The sequence below is a fragment of the Rhododendron vialii genome, chromosome 6a (assembly GCF_030253575.1).
Source record: "Rhododendron vialii isolate Sample 1 chromosome 6a, ASM3025357v1".
Classification (NCBI taxonomy): Eukaryota; Viridiplantae; Streptophyta; class Magnoliopsida; order Ericales; family Ericaceae; genus Rhododendron; species Rhododendron vialii.
The window spans coordinates 27237312-27258897 of NC_080562.1; the positions used below are offsets into that span (position 1 = coordinate 27237312).

The 21586-nt window shown below is 40.3% G+C and overlaps 1 protein-coding gene and 1 pseudogene across 1 annotated transcript; one reads left to right on the forward strand and one right to left on the reverse strand.

The window, feature by feature from the left end:
- The first annotated feature begins 1075 nt into the window (after positions 1-1075).
- LOC131328562 (uncharacterized) lies at positions 1076-6522 on the forward strand. The gene is made up of 7 exons (XM_058361495.1): positions 1076-1134; positions 2652-2672; positions 4269-4515; positions 4774-5249; positions 5313-5627; positions 5729-5897; positions 6019-6522. Exons 1-7 carry the CDS (start codon positions 1076-1078, stop codon positions 6520-6522), a joined length of 1791 nt encoding a protein of 596 aa, XP_058217478.1.
- Positions 6523-14617: 8095 nt separating this feature from the next.
- LOC131330007 (G-type lectin S-receptor-like serine/threonine-protein kinase SD2-5) lies at positions 14618-15756 on the reverse strand (annotated as a pseudogene).
- Between the last annotated feature and the right edge of the window lie 5830 nt (positions 15757-21586).

Consider the following 21586-nt stretch of genomic DNA (forward strand, 5'->3'; position numbering starts at 1 on the left):
TTGAGGCTTACTTACTTTAGAGGAGGCTGATGGAAAATCAAGAATTAGAGGAAGATCATTCGGCCTGTGCGGCCGAAGTGATCATTCGGCCAGTGCGGCCAAAGTAATCAATGAAGATGAAAACTTGGTTGAAGATCTGGATGAAATCCAGTTGGAAGACCATGAAGCAGTAGCCAAGTTGGATGATCTGAAAGCTGACGTACAAGATCCCTTGGAAGAAGTTAATTTGGGAGACTCAGAGAATCTCACATCTGTATATATAAGCCAACTACTGCCAGAGGATGTGAAGGAGAAGTTCATCTAGCTCTTAAAGGGGTTCAAGTCCTGTTCTGCTTGGACTTATGAGGAGCTTCCAGGTCTGTCTAGAGACCTAGTGGAGCACAAGCTGCCTATTCAACCAAAATTCAAACCTTTCAAACAACCACCGAGGAGGATGTCCAATAAGGTCTATTTGTAGGTCAAAGATAAGATCGAACGCCTCTTCAATTCTAGGTTCATACGTACAGCCAGGCATGTCACTTGGCTCTCAAATATTGTGTCAGTCCTTAAGAAAAACAGCAAGGTCAGAGTATGTGTGGATTTCAGAAACTTGAATTTAGCATCCCCAAAGGACGAGTACCCAATGCCAGTCGTAGATCAATTAGTGGATGGAGCTTTCGGTCATAGGGTTTTATCCTTCATGGATGGACATTCTGGCTACAATCAAATCTTCATCAACAAGGCCGATACGGCTAAGACTGCTTTTAGGTGTCTCGGAGTCTTGGAAACCTTTGAGTGGGTCGTGATGCCCTTCGGCCTAAAGAATGCAGGTGCTTCGTTCCAGCGAGTAATGAACGCCATATTTCATGATTTCATTGGCCATTTCATGGAGATCTACATCGATGATATAGTGGTCAAGTCTTAGTCTTACGACGAACATTTGGAGCACTTGAGGAGGTCGTTCTTGAGAATGCAATAGTTTGACTTGAAAGTAAACCCCTTAAAGTGTGCCTTCGGAGTTTCCGCCGGCAAATTCCTTGGATTTTTGGTCCACAATAGAGGGATTGAGATTAACAAGAACAAGGCCAAAGCAATCATGGAAGCAAAGCCTCCTACCACCAAGAAGGAGTTGCAAAAGCTCTTGGGTTCATTCATGTAAGGACCCGTAATTTCAAAAATTATTAAAAGGTTTATTCGATATTATAAATGAGGAAAATATTAAATTTGTTGAGTTTAAATGAGTTGGGATTGATATGATAACTTTATTTGTAGGAGGGTACATGTGCAATTTGTGTGTATGTAGTATATATGTGTGTGGGTGTGAGTGTAGAGGAGTAAGAATACTCCTACACTCTTTCTCTCTATGCCTCCCGACCTCTCTCTCTCTTTTGGCACTCACTCCTCTCTCTCACTCTTTCACTCAAAATCCCACTGCAAGCTTAAGACTCACCAAGATCCTCCACCAAAATCATCTTCCTCACGGACTTTCGACCTTGGGTTTCATTGGAGCAAGCTCGGAGAGGAGTATTGTTGCTTGATTTCGAGGTTTGAAGCTTTAGGGCTCAATTGATCTCTTTGGGTTCAGCTTTGGTAATCGAGATAGGGAACTCTTACTCTTTCTACATGTTTATGAGTTGGTTTTGTGCCTTGTTCGCGCCCTAGATTGTTGTATTTTGTTATGGAGTTGATCCTTGGAAAATCTGCAAAATCGTCGTCGTAATGTTCGGGTATCCATACAACCATTTTGGTTGTATGGATACAGATAGCTTATTATAATACCAGTCTCCTACGAGACAGTTTTGCCTTTGCTTATCTAGCTTCGATTATTTTGACTCCCGATCACTTTTAACACTCTCCAATCACTTTCTAATCATATCCTTAATCTCGATGGTTTACGTTCCAATGATTCGTTGTTCGTCCCCACCCTTTTGGCTCTCGTTATACCAAAGAAAAGTGTTAAACTAAATTAATATGACACTCACTCCTTTGTTTATGCATTCGGGTTATTATGTGAGTATTGTGGTATGTTTTTCATGAATGATATGGACTCATAAATAGCTATGTGATGGCAAGGTTGATCGTTGAATAAAATGGTGGGTGAATCATGAGCGAAAAGCGATAAGTTGACACGTGATGCCATATAGTGCAAGGAATGGGTTTAGATAACAAGTTTGGGATCGGAATGGAAATGCGAGTTGGGAGTGAACCGTTTACCTAACATTAATGTCCCTCGTTAATTGCATCTTGCAAACTAGAGTCCTAAAAACACTTATGGCGGAATGCAATACAAATGAATCGGAATTGGCATACGGGGTCCTGGTACCCAGAACTTAAAACAAATGTACGGGGTCACGAGCACCCGGAATGTAAAATGGATGCACGGGGTCACGAGCACCCGAAAATGTATTGTGGGTACATGAAGCCCTAAGACCCGGAAAATTTCTTAGCTCACTATTCAATATGTTAATGGAGGAAAAGCTACTTGAGTTCATATTGGAGATCAATGGAAGATGTACGGGGTCCATAAGACTCGGAATGCAAGGCACTTAATGTAGGAGTGTACGAAATGAAACTTCAAATAGATACAAAGGGGAAATGTAATAGATGATTGATAGATTGAATAGATGGATTAGTTAACGACAACAAAGTATTCCTTGAGTCTTGGATTTCAGGTATGATATTGATGTCCGATTGTATTCTCCCTTGCTATCCGAGACTTTGTTTCTTAAATGTTCATCTCAGTGCATTATCTATCTCATATGCATATAGTTTGAACAAAGATTTCTCTACTAGGCTAGTGTAGCTCAACCTATTATTATTTTCAGGTACACCTCAAGGGCATTGATATGGAGTGTTTGCTGTAGGGAGGTATTCCCGAGAACATGCATTTAGTTGCCGAACACGTGATATTCGGGAGCACGTGGTAAGTACGACAGGACTTACCGCCGGGCAGTTTGGTGAACAGCGATATGGACCAATGATATGGGAAGTCATTGATCCATGCAGTCTGTTCGGCAAATTAAGGGTCAATAATATGAGAAGTCATGGCTATAAACTGACTGTTCGGCAGTTAGAGACATTCCGATTACATTGGACCAAGTTACATGTGAAGTAGCTGGTCCAAGCAGACTGTTTGGTTATAAAACAGCCGAACAAATGAAGCAAGAACCAAGCACGTGATACGAGGGATCACGGGTAAGAAGCAATGCAAATGGTACGTGGGACCATAGTTTGAATATAGACAGGACAGTCATCGTGCTAAACAAGTGTTCGGCAATATGGACTAGTGACATGAGAAGTCAATGGTCCAGGAAGGTTGTACGGGCTCAAAGACCAGTTACATGTGAAGTAATTGGTCCAAGCCGTCTATTCGGCCATGAGACGGCCGAACAAAGAAGGAGCTCCAATCGAGAGTAGGAGCAGAGGGAATACTCTGGAAGATTTCAGAATAGTCATGTCCCATAAAGGAATAAGATCCCAAGAATATAGGATCTGATAAAGATACCCAACGAGTATGGGATGTTCGGCTCTTTATGGAAAAGAATCCTAAAAGGACTCTTTTCCATAAACTGATAAAGGAAATGAAAATCCTTGATATCTTGGGTTTCCTATACGAGTTAGGAATCCTATGGCAACAGGAATGCTTGGGCAACAAGCATACGCATATCTATAAATATGAGGTAAACCTAAAGGCAAAAGGTACGCAATACACTGCATTCTTATTGCTTTCCTACTGAGAATTAGGATTTGACTGCTTGTATGTGATACTAACTTAGGCATCGAAGGGCCTTTGCCACGAAAGGCAAAGGTGCGCTCACCCCCTGTCTATTTTGCAGATTAGGGTTCCGACGACGAATTAGGGTTCCGGTGAAGAGGCCCGAGAAAGCCGTTGCAGTCCAGTTGATCCGAAGCATCAATTGTTTTCATCCCCCTACATTTGCCATGCATTTGACTTCTTCACTTTGAAAGCTGACATCGAGAAGTTACTTAACATCTTGTTTACTTAGTTTTCGGAAGATATGATGTAACCTTCATTATCACTCTTTTGACTTGAAACTTATGTAAACTTCTTAGCTTTCAACTTTAATTATAATTAAGTTATATTTGGGCCAGTGTGCTAAGGATGTAACCTTCTGAAATACTTGGAACAGGACATATACTTTGATCATGTGGAAATAGAAACTCTCTTTTGGGGTATTCGGCGGGCATTTACGAGGATTCTTAAATTATGAAAAGTATCTATTTTTGAGTTAAAAATCGAGGGCGTGACAATTCAACTTCTTGAGAAGGTTCATCTCAAACCTAGCAGGAAAGATTCAGGTCTTTTCTCAACTCTTAAAGCTGAAGGACCAAGACACTTTTGTTTGGGAGGCAAGCAATCAGAAGGCCTTTGATGAGATCAAAGGCTATTTAGCAATGGCTCTAGTCCTTATGCCTCCCATCAAGAACAAGCCTTTAAAGCTCTACATCTCAGCAGCTGAAGGCTCTATTGGAGGCCTTTTAGCTCAAGACAATGCTCAAGGAAAGGAACAAGCAGTTTATTATTTAAGTAGGTTGTTGATTCCTTGTGAGAGGAGATACACTCATATTGAAAAGATTTGTCTTGCCTTGTACTTTTCAGCAATAAAATTAAGGCATTGCATGCTTCCTGTTTTGGTTTACATTATGAGTAAAATAGACCTAGTTAAGTATTTGCTTTCTCGGCCAATCATGAGAGGCCGAATTGGCAAATAGTCTTTAGCTCTAATGGAATTCAGTTTTCAATACATTCCTCAAAAAGCTGTGAAGGGCTAGGGCTTAGCAGATTTTCTTGCTGATCATCCATATGTGGATATCGGGGATGAACCTGAGGTAGGACTGAGCTCACTCGAAGTATCACTCACTCCTTGGACACTGCTCTTTGATGGGTCAAGGACTCAAGAGGTCTCAGGCTATGGAGTAATTATCATTTCTCCCCAAGGCCTGAGGACTGAGTTGTCCTTTCAGTTTGATTTCCCATGTACAAATAACCAAGCTGAATATGAAGCAGTCGTTATAGGCCTTGAAATCCTTAGGGATCTAGAGGCCAGAGAAGTAAGGGTTATCGGGGATTCAAACCTTGTAATCAATCACTTGGCAGGGATATTCAAATGCTATAGTGAGGACTTAGCTCCTTATTATATGGCAGTTGTGCAATTAATGCAAGATTTTGACAATGTGACTATCAAACACGTTTCAAGGAGTATGAACACTGAAGCCAACAGCTTGGCTCAAGCCTCAACAGGCCTGAAGTTAGCTCCAGAAACGATTCACAAGATCATCACAGTCCAAAAATGATTATTACCTTCTGTTAGGAGAAGGGGTCTAGGACTGGAGGTATTTACTTCAGACTTCACGGGAGAAGAGTCGGATGACGAGCCTGAGAACGATTGGCGTACACCTCTTATTTCTTTCCTCAAGAGGCCTCATCATAGAGCCTCTAGGAAAGTAAGGAGGAGAGCCATAAGCTATATCCTCATAGGAGATGAATTATACAAGAAAAGCCCTGAAGATGACTTACGTTTAACATGTTTAGGGCACCCAGAAGCCATAAGGGTCATCAGTGAAGTCCATGAAGGAGTCTACGGAGCCCATCAATCAGAGATAAAGATGAGATGGCTAATCCGAAGGTATGGATACTATTGGCCGACCATCTTAGAGGATTGCATTCATTTTTCTAAAGGATGTCAGCCCTGTCAAGCCCATGGCCCAATTCAGCGTGTTCCTGCAGGAATTATCATGCTGTAGTCAAACCTTGGCCATTTAGGGGCTGGGCCCTTGACGTAATTGGAAAAATTTATCCTCCTTCTTCTAGGAATCATGCTTACATCTTGGTAGCCACGAATTACTTCACTAAATGGGCAGAGGCAATGCCATTAAAGTCTGTGGATCAACAAGAGGTAATCAAAGTTGGTTGCAGATAGGGGTACAATCTTCCATAGGTTTGGACTGCCCGAACACTTGGTTGCAGATAGGGGTACAATCTTCATGGGAGAATAAGTGGTCAATTTTGTTACACAGCAGAACATCATCGTTTCCAACTCCACTCCTTATTATGCACAAGGAAATGGCCAAACCGAATCTACTAATAGGACCTTGGTCAACATTATTGAGAAAATGGTAGAGGATAATCCAAGGGCTTGGCATGAATTACTTTCTGAGGCCCTATGGGCCTATAGAACCTCAAAGAAGGAAGCCACCAATATAACTCCTTATATGTTGGTATATGGGCACGATCCAGTCCTAACAATGGAGGTAGCAGTAAAGTCAGCAAGGATAGCATATCAACATGGCCTCACTCCTGCAGATTATACTCAGGCCATGCTAATAGAGCTTGAGGACTTGGACGAAGTTAGGCTCGCAGCTCTTGACCATATGTTGGTTCAAAAAAGAATAGTTGCTAGGTCTTATGACAAATGTGTGAGAAGGGAGAGCTTTTCTGAAGGTGATTTGGTTTGGAAGGTTGTCTTTCCCTTAGGGGAAAAGAATTCAAGATATGGCAAATGGTCTCCAACGTGGGAATGACCTTATCAAATTGCTCAAGTCCTTAGAGGTAACGTCTATCTTCTTATAGACTTAGATGGTGGTTTACATAAACATTTGACAAACGGGAAGTACCTAAAGCATCATTATCCTACTATGTGGAAGATGAGAGATTTTGGAAAAAAAACAATTTAATAAGCCATAGAAGAGTTTACCAGCACGGCCTGAACGGAGGCCATACTACCTGTCATGCAAAAGTTCATAAATGCCTCAAGTTCAGGCCACATATTATCAAACCAAACCAGTGCCTTTGGCCATTTAAAGGAAAGCTCTAGGCCAGGCACAAAAAGAACAAATTTAAAGTTATTACAGGCCCAAGTCAAAAGAAGGAGTAAGTTTTTGGAGGTCAAGACCTACAGAAGGCCTTCAAGGCTGTTTTTAAGATTCTCCTAGGAGGTGTCGAGGCTGGCAAGCTGGGCTTCAAGCATTTCCCTCTGTCCTCGAAGATTTGGCATCTCTTCGACCAAGAGGTTGAGTTTCATCTTTTGGCTCCTTGATCCAGCTTTCAGATCATCATGTTGCTTGGCTAGAGTTATAGCCTCATTTCGAAGGTCAACCAAGCGACCTTCAACTTGTGCCAATTTTGCCTTCAGATCTTCAATTTCATTGGAGGTGGCAGTGATGCTTGCTTGATTAAATTGCATGTCTTCCTTCAACTGAAGCCATTCAACATTGAATTTGGTAAGCTCTACGTCAACCGCCTCCAGTTCTGCCATTTTGGCGTTTACCTTACTGAGCTCATGAGTGGAGGAGTCATAGGATTTGATCATGCTTGGAAACTCCTTCTGGAAATATTGGAGAGTAGTCTCCTCTGTTCCCAAGGCTTAGGACTTCACTAGCACATCCATGGCCTTTTTAAAATTTGAAGCTCTAGCAAGGTGGACGATCGCCTTGAAATTCTGGAGAAGGGCCATTCTGAGGGTTGTTTTGGCCTCAACAACTTCCTCTGAAGTATATTGGGACTGAGAAGTGGATCCAAGGCCACTACCTGAGGTACCAGAGGTGGCTGCCTTCAACAAGTCCTGGGCAGATTTGAACAAAGAGTCCAGGTCTTCATCTTCCTCCTCTTCTGGCACATTGACAAACTCAGGTTCAATAGGAGAGTCGATTGATGGAATGGACTGGATGACTGGAGATCTAGGCTTCTCTGGAGTCCTAGAGGATGCTTCATGTTCGGGTTCTTGTTTAGGCATGTCCAGCCCTTTCTCTTCCGCCTCTACCTCTTCTTCAAAGTAGTCGTCAAGTTCCTGAGAATTGAAAATAAGGGGAAGTTGATGATAATATGGAGCCATACATACTTGAAAATTTGTGTCACAATACATCCTTAGAATAGGATTGTGTTCCGTGGCAGACACGGTGTTTTTAGAGTCAGCAGGGGTGGAAGTTTTCTTTCTCAATCTATTGTTTTTGGACGGAGCAGATTTAGCTTTCCCTTCTTTGATCTTGAAGGTGGCCTGTAAGAAGGGAAGTTAGTAGAGCATTCGAATAGGGCATGAGAAGCAGAGATAAGAAGAGTGCAAACCTTCTCCAAAGGGTCAGTTTCGGGAGAACTGTTCTTAGCACTGGTCCTTGTACTACCAACAACCACTGTCTCAAACACCTTGAGAAAGATAAAGGCATTGTTACCTTATTCTGAGGGACTAAGCAAACGGCTAAAGAGTTTATACCTTTGGCCATTGCCTTTTGGCAGTTGTCTTCAACCTCTTTGATCTTTGAGCAGTGGGGATTGCAGAAACTTCCTTTGGCACATTTTCTAAACCTGCAAAGAAAGAGGAAAATTAGTCCAAATTTCAGAGGTTTAAAGAGATTAAAGCACTAAAAAGCCTTTAGCTTACCTTTTCTTTTGACGCTTAAGACCGGGGAAGGACTGATTTGCTGCAAAGGCATGGCAATGCAAGGGTTCAAGAGCTCCAACAGGATTGGGCAGAAGCGTGGTCAAGACATCCAGATATGGGCTCGAGAAGTGCATCTTTGTGTAACATCCCCACCAACTATCAAATTTGGCCCCTTTCTCAATTCGTTCATCATAAGGATGGAGGGCAAAGCTCTTTCTGAGGTCAGGAAAATATTCCTAACTCTTTCTAAGTCCCTCGGTTGAATGACGAGCCTGTCAGTGAAATCCTCATTCAAGGACTGATAAGGAGGAAGAGGAGTGAGCTGGCACAGACCGAATGGCCTGGCAAATTGGGCTGCATTATAGTATTTTACTCCGCATTTGTAGTTGGTTGGGGTGAAGGCCATGCCGTACATAAGGTCTCTGGAGATTAAGAAGCTTGTCCAGATCTCCATGTGGTCATCGTAATCATCTCATGGATCTGATGCACCTCTCTTTAGCAACTAAGGTACTGTGTCCCTAACAAAAGGTGTCCAGTTCTTCCCATCCCCGTGAGTTCATGATAGAAAAACTTGAAATAAATGCCAAAGGCATATCTGGGGCCACGAGTGTCAATGTATTGGAGACCATAACAGGTATTTTCTGAATTTTTATTCATTGGCAGGGCCAATTTGGGAAAATAGGGCCATAACCATAGGGTTATTATCCACAAGGGACCAGGGGCAAAAACAAATTTATTGCTAATCAGTTCCTTTATGCCACGGTAGAGGTGAGCCAAGACCAAATGGCCTAATCCCAGCTTTTGCCCTGAAGCTAGGGCACAAGCCAGATCTATGAAGTCTTTGGTTACTCTATTTGTAAAGACACAAAAAATGAACTTGTTTAACCAGTAAAGGAGAAAGGCCATGTGTTCACTATCTTCGACTGGACCTTTTTTGGCATAGTGGTTTATGAAGGGGGCAAAAGACAAGGGTTCTTTGTACTCAAAGTAAGGGGTATTTTGAGACAAAAAGTAGTTGGCCTCGATCCCATGGGGATGGAGGCCTGTCAAGAAAGTAATATCCTGAAGAGTAGGACTCATGAGGCCTACCTTAAAAAGAAAGGAGTTCGTAGTAACTGACCAGAACTAAGAGGCGGCGAGGAAAAGGTTCTTGTCCTTATCAATGAGGGATCGACTGAGTAGGATGGCATCTCGGATCCCTATTTGCCTCCACAAATCACCTTTGGCCTCCAGCATTCGATCAAGCCATTCCACGTACTTTGCATCAGGCCTATGCCAAAGGCGGTTAGGAATATCAGTGGTGAATCGATTCCAATCAAGGCATGGGGACTCAAAAGGGAGTGTTTCTTCTGCCAATGGATACCTAGGGGCAAGTTAAGGAGGGAACCCTAACTGAAAAGCAGGCCCTAGCCCAACTCGATCGGCGTTAGCAATCACCAAAACGTCGTTGGTGACTACTATATGCTCGTCGGCCAAGAATTTTTGAATTTGAATGGTGAGGCTATTGGGATTTTGAGGAAGTGCATGGGTTCTATGGGTAGCCATCTTCGTTGAAGACAAGAAGCTTAGACGGAAGCAGTGGCAAATTAGGGTTTGTTCTGGGTTCTTTCGAGTGAGAAGAGAGGAGGTAGAGAAGATGTAGAAAAAGAGTAGGAGTGCAAGAATTGGGTTTTATGAGAGACGGTGCAAGATTCAAGGGACGCCGTTGCACTTATCTCTCCTCGTGTTCAAAATTTAAATGGCAATTGAAGAGATTAGACTTTTGATTGACCCAAAAACAGTCCTGACGGTTTCAAAAGCTGCATGGAGGCCAATGCAAGGCCTGGGGTGATGACACGTGTCCCCCAGACCTAAAGAGGTGGTAATGGCCACAGCTGATAGGACTCTTCGGTGGAATTTTTATCTCAAAACTATTGGGATTTGGTTCAAGGCGAAGGTGAAGAGTCCAAAGCCAATTAAAGATGCATATTGGAAATTGAAAAGTTGTTAGGCTCGGTTTAAGCCTGATTAACTTTTAAGTTTAAACGTTTAAGGATTTAAAAGGATTTTAGGCTAAACTCAAGCCTAATCATCTTTTTATTTCAAATTTGATGACAATGACTCGTTTGGTTTGTCAAAAATTATTCTCTGTCCTAATTTACAAGCCTAAATCTTGAACAAGATCAAGGCATGGGGGGCATTGTTTACACCTATTTTTGGCACTCAGTGTGACATCCCACTTTTTCAGTAGAAATAAAAATATTTTTGACGCAAATAGTTAAATCTTTCATTTACCTTTTTGAAACTTCTTAATAAAATAAAAATACTTCTATTTTAAATTTCATAATATTGGGGCTATTCTTTTAATATGCGGTTTTATAGTAAATGTTAGAATATAAAATACATATAGTTACTTAACCGTGTGTTAGTATCTTAAGGGTTGTGGGAGAGTGGGCCATTATTTGCATATATATAAGTGTTGAGAGACCTAGGTTATTTTAGTTTCTTTAGAAAATTGTGAGAGCAGTAGATCGTGTGGCAGCGAGAAGGTTTTCACCGGAGTTGTTACGCAAGTCTTCTATTCATATAATGGAATATGGGTTTTGTTTCTTTAGAAAGTGAATCAGTGGGTTTTGTTTGAGAGAGAGAGAGTGCATGTGTGTCGTGTGCATGTGCTATGAGAAGTGATGGTGCTGTGTGTGCGTGGGTGAAGGGCTTGGTAGGGTCATGACTATATTGGAAGGTAGACTTATAAAGTACATAATTGTTATTATTAGTAGTAACTGTACAGTAGCCGTTTTCATCGAATTGATTTCCGTACATGCATTCTCTTTGTTCAGACTAGCAGAGTACTCGAGCAATATAGCATTTCGTGATTTATCTATCCAATCAAGGTGAGTGGTTAAGCATGTGATCCCTTTCTTGAAATCCTCTTGAGCCAATCTATTCTTGACAATTCATTATTTGTTGTGATCCGATGATAATTAATCTTATTCATTGCTCTCATAATTATTGACAATTGGCATACCCTTTGGCATACAAGGTTAATTAAAAATATTTGTGATTGATCGATTGTCCTTAATTTTACTGTCGTCGATTCGTTGACTTCATAATATTATTGTGACTCTGCAACGGAACGGGGAATAATCCTGGTGCAGGTGCCTCCGGGTCACCGTTGTTCTATTTGTGTTTGGGACCATGGACTATGTTTATATTTATTATAGTCCAAGGAAAAGACCCGTGAGATATCGTGGTGACTTTGGCGGCTAAGGAAAAGACTTGTGAAATACCCTATAACTCTAGTGCTCAACAGATAGGGAAAAGACTTGCGAAATACCATGTGACCCTATTCCGGATCGGCTTATGAAAAAGGTCCCAGGCGTCATCCTATGGTGACTCTAAGTACGGTGTTGGATCCAACGAGCTAAGCCCTGAGAAAAGATTTGGCATTTGGCAGTTGATAATTGGTAATTGGTAATTGTGGTTCCCACTTCGGTCTGGACTACCTCATTATTGTTGTTCCTCGTTCCGATATTGTTGAGCAAGCTGTTGGTATAAAATGGTTGTTATCATTATTCAATTGTTGTTGTGATAATTCGTTATTCAGTTATCCATCTTTCGATACTATTTGCTGAGCCATTGACTTCGTTAGTTTGTTGGTATTATTCGTTGAACCTTTGACCTTCCTTAATTTGACACCATGTCTTTAGAGCCCTTGTCATCGTTGCTTTATATGTATGTCACATTGTATTATTACCCTTACCATGCTTAACTACTCACTGAGCTCGTCAGCTGACGGATTTATTCCACATTATTTTTCAGGTTAGTTCATGGAGCATTATAGTGGACTCTGCGGTATTGTCGGGACCTTGTGTTTGGACCTTTACGGCGTTTGCATTTTTATTTCTTTTATCATGTCAAACCGCCTCCGCACTTTTATTTATTAGCGTCCGCACTTTTATTAATTGGCAGTTCATTGTGTCATTTGCTTAAGAAAAATATAGGTTTGGAGTTGCGCATTTTATTATAAAAAAATATCCAGTCTTCTTTAGTAGTTTGAGTTGTTAAAAATATTTTTCATTAGGCTTCGTGTCCCATGATTGCTTCATGGTGCACGGCCGGTCATGCTCCCGGATTCGGGGCGTGACACTCAATCCTAAACTAGAGTTGGGCAGCCATTTAATTGAAATCCAATTAAATTGGGCCAAAAAGTAGAGATGTATTGGACTAAAATTAATGGGCCAAGACAATTTTGATTGGGCCCGGTTAGTTTTAATTTGTTCCAATTGAAATTTTGAAGTTGTGGGCTTCAGGTTACATTATTTACATGGGAGCCTAGAAAATATTAAGTTTGGCCTTAAAAGGTGGGGGCCCATGATGGAATTGTATGAGCAAACATAGGAAGCTGTTAGTAGCGGATTCTGCCACATGGCTATTTGACCCAGTCAAATAGCCCATGTTCTTTCAGTTCCACGAAAATAGGTAGTGGAAAGAGCCTACTACCTTTGATAACTACCCATGATTGGAAGAAAACATGTGCATCATGTAGCCAACTTCCCATAACCGTCGCTTTAGAGGGAGAAGTGGCAACGTGGGACACATGGCATCATGAAGAGAGGACAACAAATCCGTTTGCATGCAAAGCTATGAAGACTCTTGCCTATAAATACTAGAAGACAAGAAGGAAAAAGGGTCCACACACCAATCAAGCTCAACGCTTAAACCAAAGTCTTCCTAGCGAAGCAATTATCTCACTTCTCTCACATTCACTCGGTTACTTTTTCAAGTAATTCGGGTTTCTATCTCTCTTGTACCCCCAACTTTATGATTACGATATAATAAAGTTATTCTATCTCTCTTGTACCCTCACTTTATTATTACGACATAATAAAATTATTCCTACGTTGTTACTTCTTTTCCTACACGGTTAGGAAATTACTATGTCCTAACTCGTAGAGGCAAAACCATGAACCAACATTGCAATCTAGCCTTTAAGTTTGCAGCATGATCGCTCTTATAGATTCGAAGTCAGAAAAGGGGCACTCAGTCCTTTACGTTGGACTCAACAAGTCCTGGCACGCCCGCACGCTCAGTCCTTAAGCCACTTCGAAGCCGAACAGTTTCCCAAGGAGAGCTAATTGATGGCTCATTTTTTTCATTCAGCTCACCCTCTATCCTTCGTGGTGAATTGGAAGCCATAAGGAGAGCTTGTCTCACGGTTACTCCCTTCAGTGGAGTTTCAGTGACTATAGAATCAGACAACAAAATGGCCAATTCTTTGAGTGTTTCTAAGCTGGTTCCGCCATGGGAGGTTCAAACAGTGGTCTTGAACATTAGGGATCTCTGAAGACAACACAAATTCGATGTGGTTTGGGTTAGGAGAACGGCCAACAGGGTAGCGCACCAGGTGGCGTCTTTGGCAGCAAAGGAGAAGCTGGCATGTGACTGGGTTTCTAATCCTCCAGTTTCTTTGCTTAGTCTTTTACATTTTGATGTTTCTTCATCTTCTTTGTAAGCCTTCGGGCATGTTTTACCGGTCAAAAAAAAAGTTTCTCAAGTTCCTTTCTCTTGGTTCATCTATTTGCACATGATGTATATGAGAATCTAAATAATAACAGCTCATAGTTGTGTGCATAACAAGATAATAGTAGCTCTTGAAACCAACAAATGTTAGAAACTGTAAAACAAAATCAGTCCAGCAAATTAAATTAAAATCCTCTGTAATCTTTCATTGAAGATGGCCCTTTGTTACCTCGGTCCGGATAAGGTTGATGGAAGTGGTGGAGTACCAGCACTAATGACACCCTCTACATGACCAGCAGCTGCTATCGTTCTTGGAACCGCGGGACTAGTGAAGCTATACTCCAAGTTGTTTTCTTGTGGAAACTTTATCTCCATCTCAAAACTAATTGGCAATGAGTGAAGAGGTCCCAAATGTTATTAAGTGATCACTCATTCCACTCCCAAGCAATGTGGGACTCTATTTCCTTTACATCCCCCCTCACGTGTAGCCACGTTTGAGGTCTGTCACGTGTGGCCACTTTTTAGGTCCTCTCATCGTGCAGCCTTTTCGCTGGTCTGTCATCGCGAGGTGTGAATTGTAAATTTTATAAAATGTGGGGTGGAACAGGCCCCGCTCTGATACCATGTGAAAACTTTATCTCCATCTCAAAACCAATTGGCAATGAGTGGAGAGGTCCCAAATATTATTAAGTGATCACCCATTCCACTCTCAAGCACTGTGGGACTCTATTTCCTTTATAGACATCCACAGAACCCTCTAACACCTTAACCACCACCAACATCGAAGGCCTTTTGGTGAAATCGCCTTGTAGACACCACACAGCAAGTCTCATCATCTCCACAACTTCTGCTCCGTGTAACTACATTTCATCATTGTGGATATCAACCAAATCCAGAAGCATTCCCTCTTCTACTTTCCTCTTAAACAGACTCAATAAATGCATATCTTACTCGGGTTGAAACCTATCCAAATTTTTTCATCCACACAAGATTTGCAAGAGCACGACACCAAAGCTATAGACATCTACTTTCTTAGTGATAAACGAGCTCAACCATTCTGGGGCCAAATAGCCTGGTGTTCCCCTCAACATTGTTACAACTTGGCTTTGATCCTTGTCAATTAGTTTCGACAACCCAAAATCAGATATTTTCGCATTAAAATGGTCATCTAAGAGGATGTTTTGGGGCTTAATATCCAAGTGATATTTTTTTGTCTGCATTCCTCATGGAGATAGGCCAGTCCTTTGGCTACATCCAAGATGATGTTTTTCCAGGATTTCCACCCAAGAGTGTGTTCTTGGCGGAAGATCCATCTATCCAAGGACCCATTAGGCATGTACTCATAAACAAGAAGCCTATGGGACTTTTCCGAGCAAAAACCGGTTAATATTCTCACCAGACTGACATGATTGATGCTGCCTATTGTCTCAACTTCAACTAAGAATGACTTCTTGATCTAACTTAGACTGTCCAGATGCTTCACTGCAACTTCGGTGCCATCACTTAACGTCCCTTGAAAGACCGACCAGATCCTCCTTCCTCGAGCTTATTGTTGAAGTCATTGGTCGTGGTTTTCAAATCACCGTATGAGAATCGGGTAGGCATCCCCGGTACTTTATCAACAGAGAACTCATCATCAAGTTCCTCTAGTTCTCTTTTCCTTTTGAAAACTAGAATGCAAGATCCAACCAAAAGACATACACCAAACAAAGTTCCAAGACTAGATCCCAAGACGATTGTGCCACGTTTTGATTTCTCTCGAGGAAAATCTATTGTTGAAGATGGTTGTTTGGTGGGAGAATTCTGCAATTTAAGAAATACAGAGACGTCGTTGTATCCTCCCTCATTGTTTATCAGAGAAAAAACATCAAACAATAACAAGCAATAAAGAAATTCATGAATCAAACCAGAGAAGAGAGAGAATGAGAGGAGAGACGAGTAGAAAGAGAAATGGATTTCATTGCTGATTGTAATTCCTCAACTGGATTACAAAGTGGTGATACGTGCACTCCTTATACTTGGAAGAATTACAACTGAATGACAGCTCAGCATTTTGAGCTTAAGTCCATCGACTTACCTAATGGCCAATTAACAAACTTAACTAACCCACTAACTAATCTGTTATAACTCACAAACTAATCACTAATCTGTTACACTAATGACACTTACTTAAAGTCCCCTGCAAACTCATGGGTGTATTTACAACCATGAGTTTGGCTTTGAGTAAAAGAAATCGAGCTACAGATAAAGGTTTAGTAAAAATGTCTGCAACCTACTCCATGGAACCAATATGATGAACTGCAACCAGCTTTGACAGCACCTTCTCTCTAATAAAATGATAGTCAATTTCCACATGTTTGGTTCTAGTGTGGAAAATTGGATTTGATGCCAAAGCAATGGCAGAAAGATTGTCACGCCAAATTGTGTAAGGCAAGACAGAAGGTACTGAAAGTTCCAGAAGCAATTAATGAACCCAAGTCACATATGCAGCCGTTTGTGCTAAGGACCTGTACTCAGCCTCTGTAGATGACCTTGCAATAGTATTTTGTTTCTTGGCACACCATGACACAAGGTTGGAACTAAGAAACAAACAATATCCAGAGGTTAATCTCCTGTCTAAGGGATTCCCTGCCCAATCAACATCTGAAAAGGCACTTAACTGTATTGGACTTGGAGTAAAAATCAACCCTTGATGATGTGTACCTCGAATATACCTAAGAATTTGTTTAACTGCCACAAAGTGACTGTGTTTGGGACTATGCATGTGCTGACAGGCAAGGTTTACAGCATAAGCAATCTCAGGTTTAGTAAGAGTAAGATACTGAAGTGATCCTACCACTGTCCTGAACCAATGAGTGTCAGTAAAATCAGGATCAGGATCAAAGATAGCAGTTTTCGATGAAGTAGGAGATGGACTGGACTTACATTCAAGCATTCCTGCCTTAATCAAAAGATCTTGTGCATACTTGGTTTGAGACAAAATAATAGATGAACCATGATATAGAACTTCAATCCCAAGAAAATAGCTCAGACATCCAAGAACCTTCATCACAAATTTAGAACTTAAAACTGAGATCAATTCAGAAATATATGCAGCATTACCCCCAGTAATTATGATATCATCCACATATACCAAAACCAAAGTGATATTAGAATTTGTTTTTTTAATGAACAAAGAGGAATCAGCTTTGCTCTGTGCGAATCCTTGTTGAATTAGAAAACCAGAAAAGACAGAAAACCAAGCCTTGGTGCTTGTCTTAAACCATAAAGAGCCTTGGTTAACTTGCACACATAATTAGGATGAGAAGGGGTCCTTGTAGCCAAGAGGTTGGCGCATAAATACCTCCTCATCAATCAGACCATGTAAAAAGGCATTGGATACATCCAATTGCTTGATTGGCCATGCATGATGTACAGCAAGGCTCAGAACCACCCTAACAGTGAGTTGTTTGATCACAGGGCTGAAAGTTTCGGTAAAATCCAGACCTTCAATTTGTTGATTTCCATTGGCAACCAAACGAGCTTTATATCTTGCCACACTTCCATCAGAGTGGCGTTTGATCTTATATATCCACTGATAGCCTATTATATGAGCTCCTAAAGGAGGAGGAACCAAGGTCCATGTACCTTGGTTAACCAAAGCTTGATATTCCTCATTCATTGCTTGTTGCCAAGCAATACTTTTAATAGCTTCAGAGTAATGGTTCGGTTCCTTTTCTGGCAAAGGAAAAATTGTACCAACAGCATTCATACTAAAAATGATTTTAGGTTTAACAATCCCATGTTTAGATCTTGTGGCCATGGAATGATTATTAACAGAAGGAATCAACTTAGTAGAAGAGGAAAGAATAAAAAGAATATCATTAAGAGGAATAGCAGGAACAACAGACTCATCAGGAATAGTAACAGGTATAGAAGAAGGAGAAGAAGAGAAATCAGGAAATGAAGAATCATTAGCAACAAGAGCAGAAGTGGAAGATTCAGGTGCAGAAGTTGAAGATTCAGAATCAATAGAAACAGAAAGAGTAGGTTCAGAAGCAAGAGTATGAGGCATTTGTGAAAGCGAATGAGTGGGAATGTCAAGAGCAGTAGAAGTAAGGTGTGGTAAGGCAGAAAGAGAAGAAGAACAAGGAACTGAAATAGTAATATCATCAAAAGTAGTTAAAGGAACATTGAAAGATATTGTGGATTTAGTAGAAGAGGTTAGATCAGTCTTCATAAGATCAAAATAAGGAAATTCTGACTCAACAAATTTAACATGCCGAGAGATATAAACCCTATTTATACTAGGATCATAGCACTTGTAGCCCTTTGTATAAGGACAATAACCTAGAAAAATACAAGGATTGGATTTAGGAGCCAGTTTATTAGAAACATATGGTTTTAACCAAAGGTAGCAACAGCATCCAAATGGTTTGAGCAACTTGTAATCAGGTGATTTGTGAAACAACAAAGTATAAGAAACTTGCTATTTAAGGCTAGTATGAGGCAATCGATTTGCAAGATAAACAGCTGTATTCAGGGCTTCAAGCTAGAAAGAAGTGGGTAGTTGAGACTGCAAAAGAAGAGTTATTGTTGTTTCTATAAGATGCATGTGCTTTCTTTCTGCAAGACCATTCTGTTCTGGAGTGTGTGGATAGGAGGTTTGATGTATTATGCCACTAGTGAGAAAGAGATTAAGAAGGAAATGGTTTATGAATTCACCCCCATTATCACTTCTAAAATTTTGAACAGTAGTATGAAATTGAGTGGAAACATAGGCTTTGAAATGAGTAATCATGTGTTTAACCTCAGATTTATAATGACGAGGAAAAAGCCAAGTAAATCTAGAGTAATCATCAATAAGCAATAAATAATATCTAAACCCTTTATGTGAAGGTATAGGAGATGGTCCCCATACATCCATATGAATCAATTGAAAAGGAGTAGCAGTAGTAGTAGTGGAAAGAGGAAATGGAAGTTTATGGCTTTTGGCCAGATTACAACATCTACAGTTAACCAAATGAGGCTTAGAAACAGGTAAGCCATGTTGTTTTATTAAAGCTTGAAATAACGGAAGACTAGGATGTCCAAGCTTTTGGTGCCAAAGCATTGCGGAAGGAGAAAAAGTGCTTACAAAAGCTGAGGTAGAATGACCAAGAGAGTGCTCAGATGAGGTCAGAATGGGATATAGGCCCTTGTGACAAGGTCCCTTGTACAAGATTCTGTGAGAATTCTTGTCCTGGATTTCAAGACCAGAGAATCAAAAGTTAGAGAACACTGATTATCTCTAGCAAACTGATGAACTGAAATAAGATTGTGAGTAATATGTGGTATATGAAGAATATGAGACAATTGAAAATGACCTGAAGGTGTTGGAAGTAGACCTTTGCCAGTATGAGACACCTGAAGATGAGAACCATTCCCCACTATAATGCCATCTTGTGTGTTTGCAGGTTGAGGATTAGTCAAATTTTGAAGATTGTTGGTAATGTTGTTGGTAGCACCACTATCAAAGTACCACGGTTGTAACGGCCCTGATTTTTGATAAATAAAAATTTCGTTCAATATTTGAATTTTATTACTTGGATTTCTTTTAAATCTCTTTTAAATTTCAATAATCCGTCATAATTAGATTTTAGTCCTTTAAAAGTATATTTCTTAGCTAGAGGCCTTACTTGGCAAGTCTAGTTAGCTTCTAACCGGCTTATTGGAGAAACTGAACTAGGAAGTCACCTAGTTACATTTCCCTAACCATAGATGGACCTTTTTGCCATCTTTGAACCTTGTGAACCTTTTAACCCTAGACTTGAAATTATTTATTTATTTTCTTTTATTATTTTGGTTTTCTTCTTTATCCATTGGACGATAGAAGTTAGGGGAACTTTTATCCATTGGATAATAAAAACCCTATTCTTTATATTAAAGGTATTCATTTAAAGATTTGATTAAGTACTAATATCTATAAAAGAATAGAATTTTATAATTGTTTAAAAGGACATTTTTGATTATTTAACTATAAAAATTTCCTTATTACTTTTGTCCATTGGACGATAAATACTAGGGGATTTATTGTCCATTGGGTAATAGGGTTAATCTTTCAACTAGTACAAGGGTTTTATAAACAAATCATTTTCTAGATTTTACATGTGTTGATTAGTACCAATATTATATTACATATATGCACATGAGCAAAGGACACCCATGCATTGTTTATTAGATATTCTCCCACCCCCCATTATCCATTGGTTATTAACCGCTAGGAAAACTATTACCCATTGGGTAATAGCTCCTATCTTCCAACAAGGTACAAGGCTTTGTTTTTATATTCAAGTATTGATTTCCATGTACTTTTATGCATTAAAACATTGTGGTAAATCAAATCCCTAGATTTCTAAAGGTACTTTATTGATTAAACTAATGCAAGTACTTTATTGTTATTTTAATGGGGAGAATCCTAACCTATTATTTAATTAGGGTACTTGGTACCACTTCTATATTTAAATATTGGGCATTTGTACACATATATCAAAACCCTAGATTTGTTTAGTACAATATCTATTAGTTTAATCAAAACATATGCCTAATTAGAATTCTTTAATGGGATATTTGATTTGGAAATCTAGTACCTTGTACCTTTTGGCCTATTATTTTTCTAGGAAAATCTTTACCCATTGGACAATAATTGTTAGGAAAAATTTTATCCCTTGGGTAATAACCAAGACTTTTGCTATAAATAGCACCTCATTCTTGCCATTCAACTCACACATTCCAACCTAGCAACTTCTCTCTCTAGAAAAACTTGTATTCTTCCTTTGTTCTTGCTTAGTTCTTCTTGTTCTTGAAGTTCTTCTTGTGTTCTTCAAGAAACTCATCCAAGGCTGCCACTAAACCACCACCCAACCACCCTCTCGATCCAAAAGTTGTAGTAGTAATAGTCAAGACTTAGTTTCGAGAGAAATCTTTCTCTTTCGAAGCTACCATAAGCGTTCCGTAGGAAGTTACTCCGCCCGACCACTGACGTACTTTTCATAGCCACCCTACCGCCAAAAAGAAAGGTAGAATCCCTAGTCTACTAACTCTACGTATAGTATAGAATCGTTTGTTGTTTTGATCTCCAAGAAAGAACGGTTTTTCGAAAGTTAAAACTTTACTATTTGCATCGAAGTATTCGTATTTTGATATTTCGAGGAGTTTGAAATGGTATACATGAATTGATTGTATTACTTGTGGTATATTATGGAGTTGGATGATCTTGTTAGATTACAATGAATGATTCATGCTTACTTTTGTTCTACCGCGGAGTCTTTGCATGGAATCGAGACACGAGAACCGAGAAAGTAGAAACATGGCACCTAGGGTGTGGTTAATGAAAGGAAATGTATTCCGAGGAAGGAAATATTTTTGAAACTACATGATGACCGGTTTTGGTGCATAATGTGAGTTGTGTGTGTGTGTGCCAATGGGAACCCGGCGCGGCGGAACCATTGTCAGGATACTCGGGAGACCGGCGCGGCGGAACCGAGGTTGGGTGTGTGGCTTGGTTATCCGCGGTACGAAGCCAATGCAATTGTGTGCCAATGGGAACCCGGAGCGGCGGAACCATTGTGCGGATACTCGGGAACCCGGAGCGGCAGAACCGAGGTTGGGTGTGTTAAGAACAAATTTTGGAAATGTTGATTTGGAAAAAGAAAAGTGAAAAATGGTGACACAGTCTACGACGAGTCGCG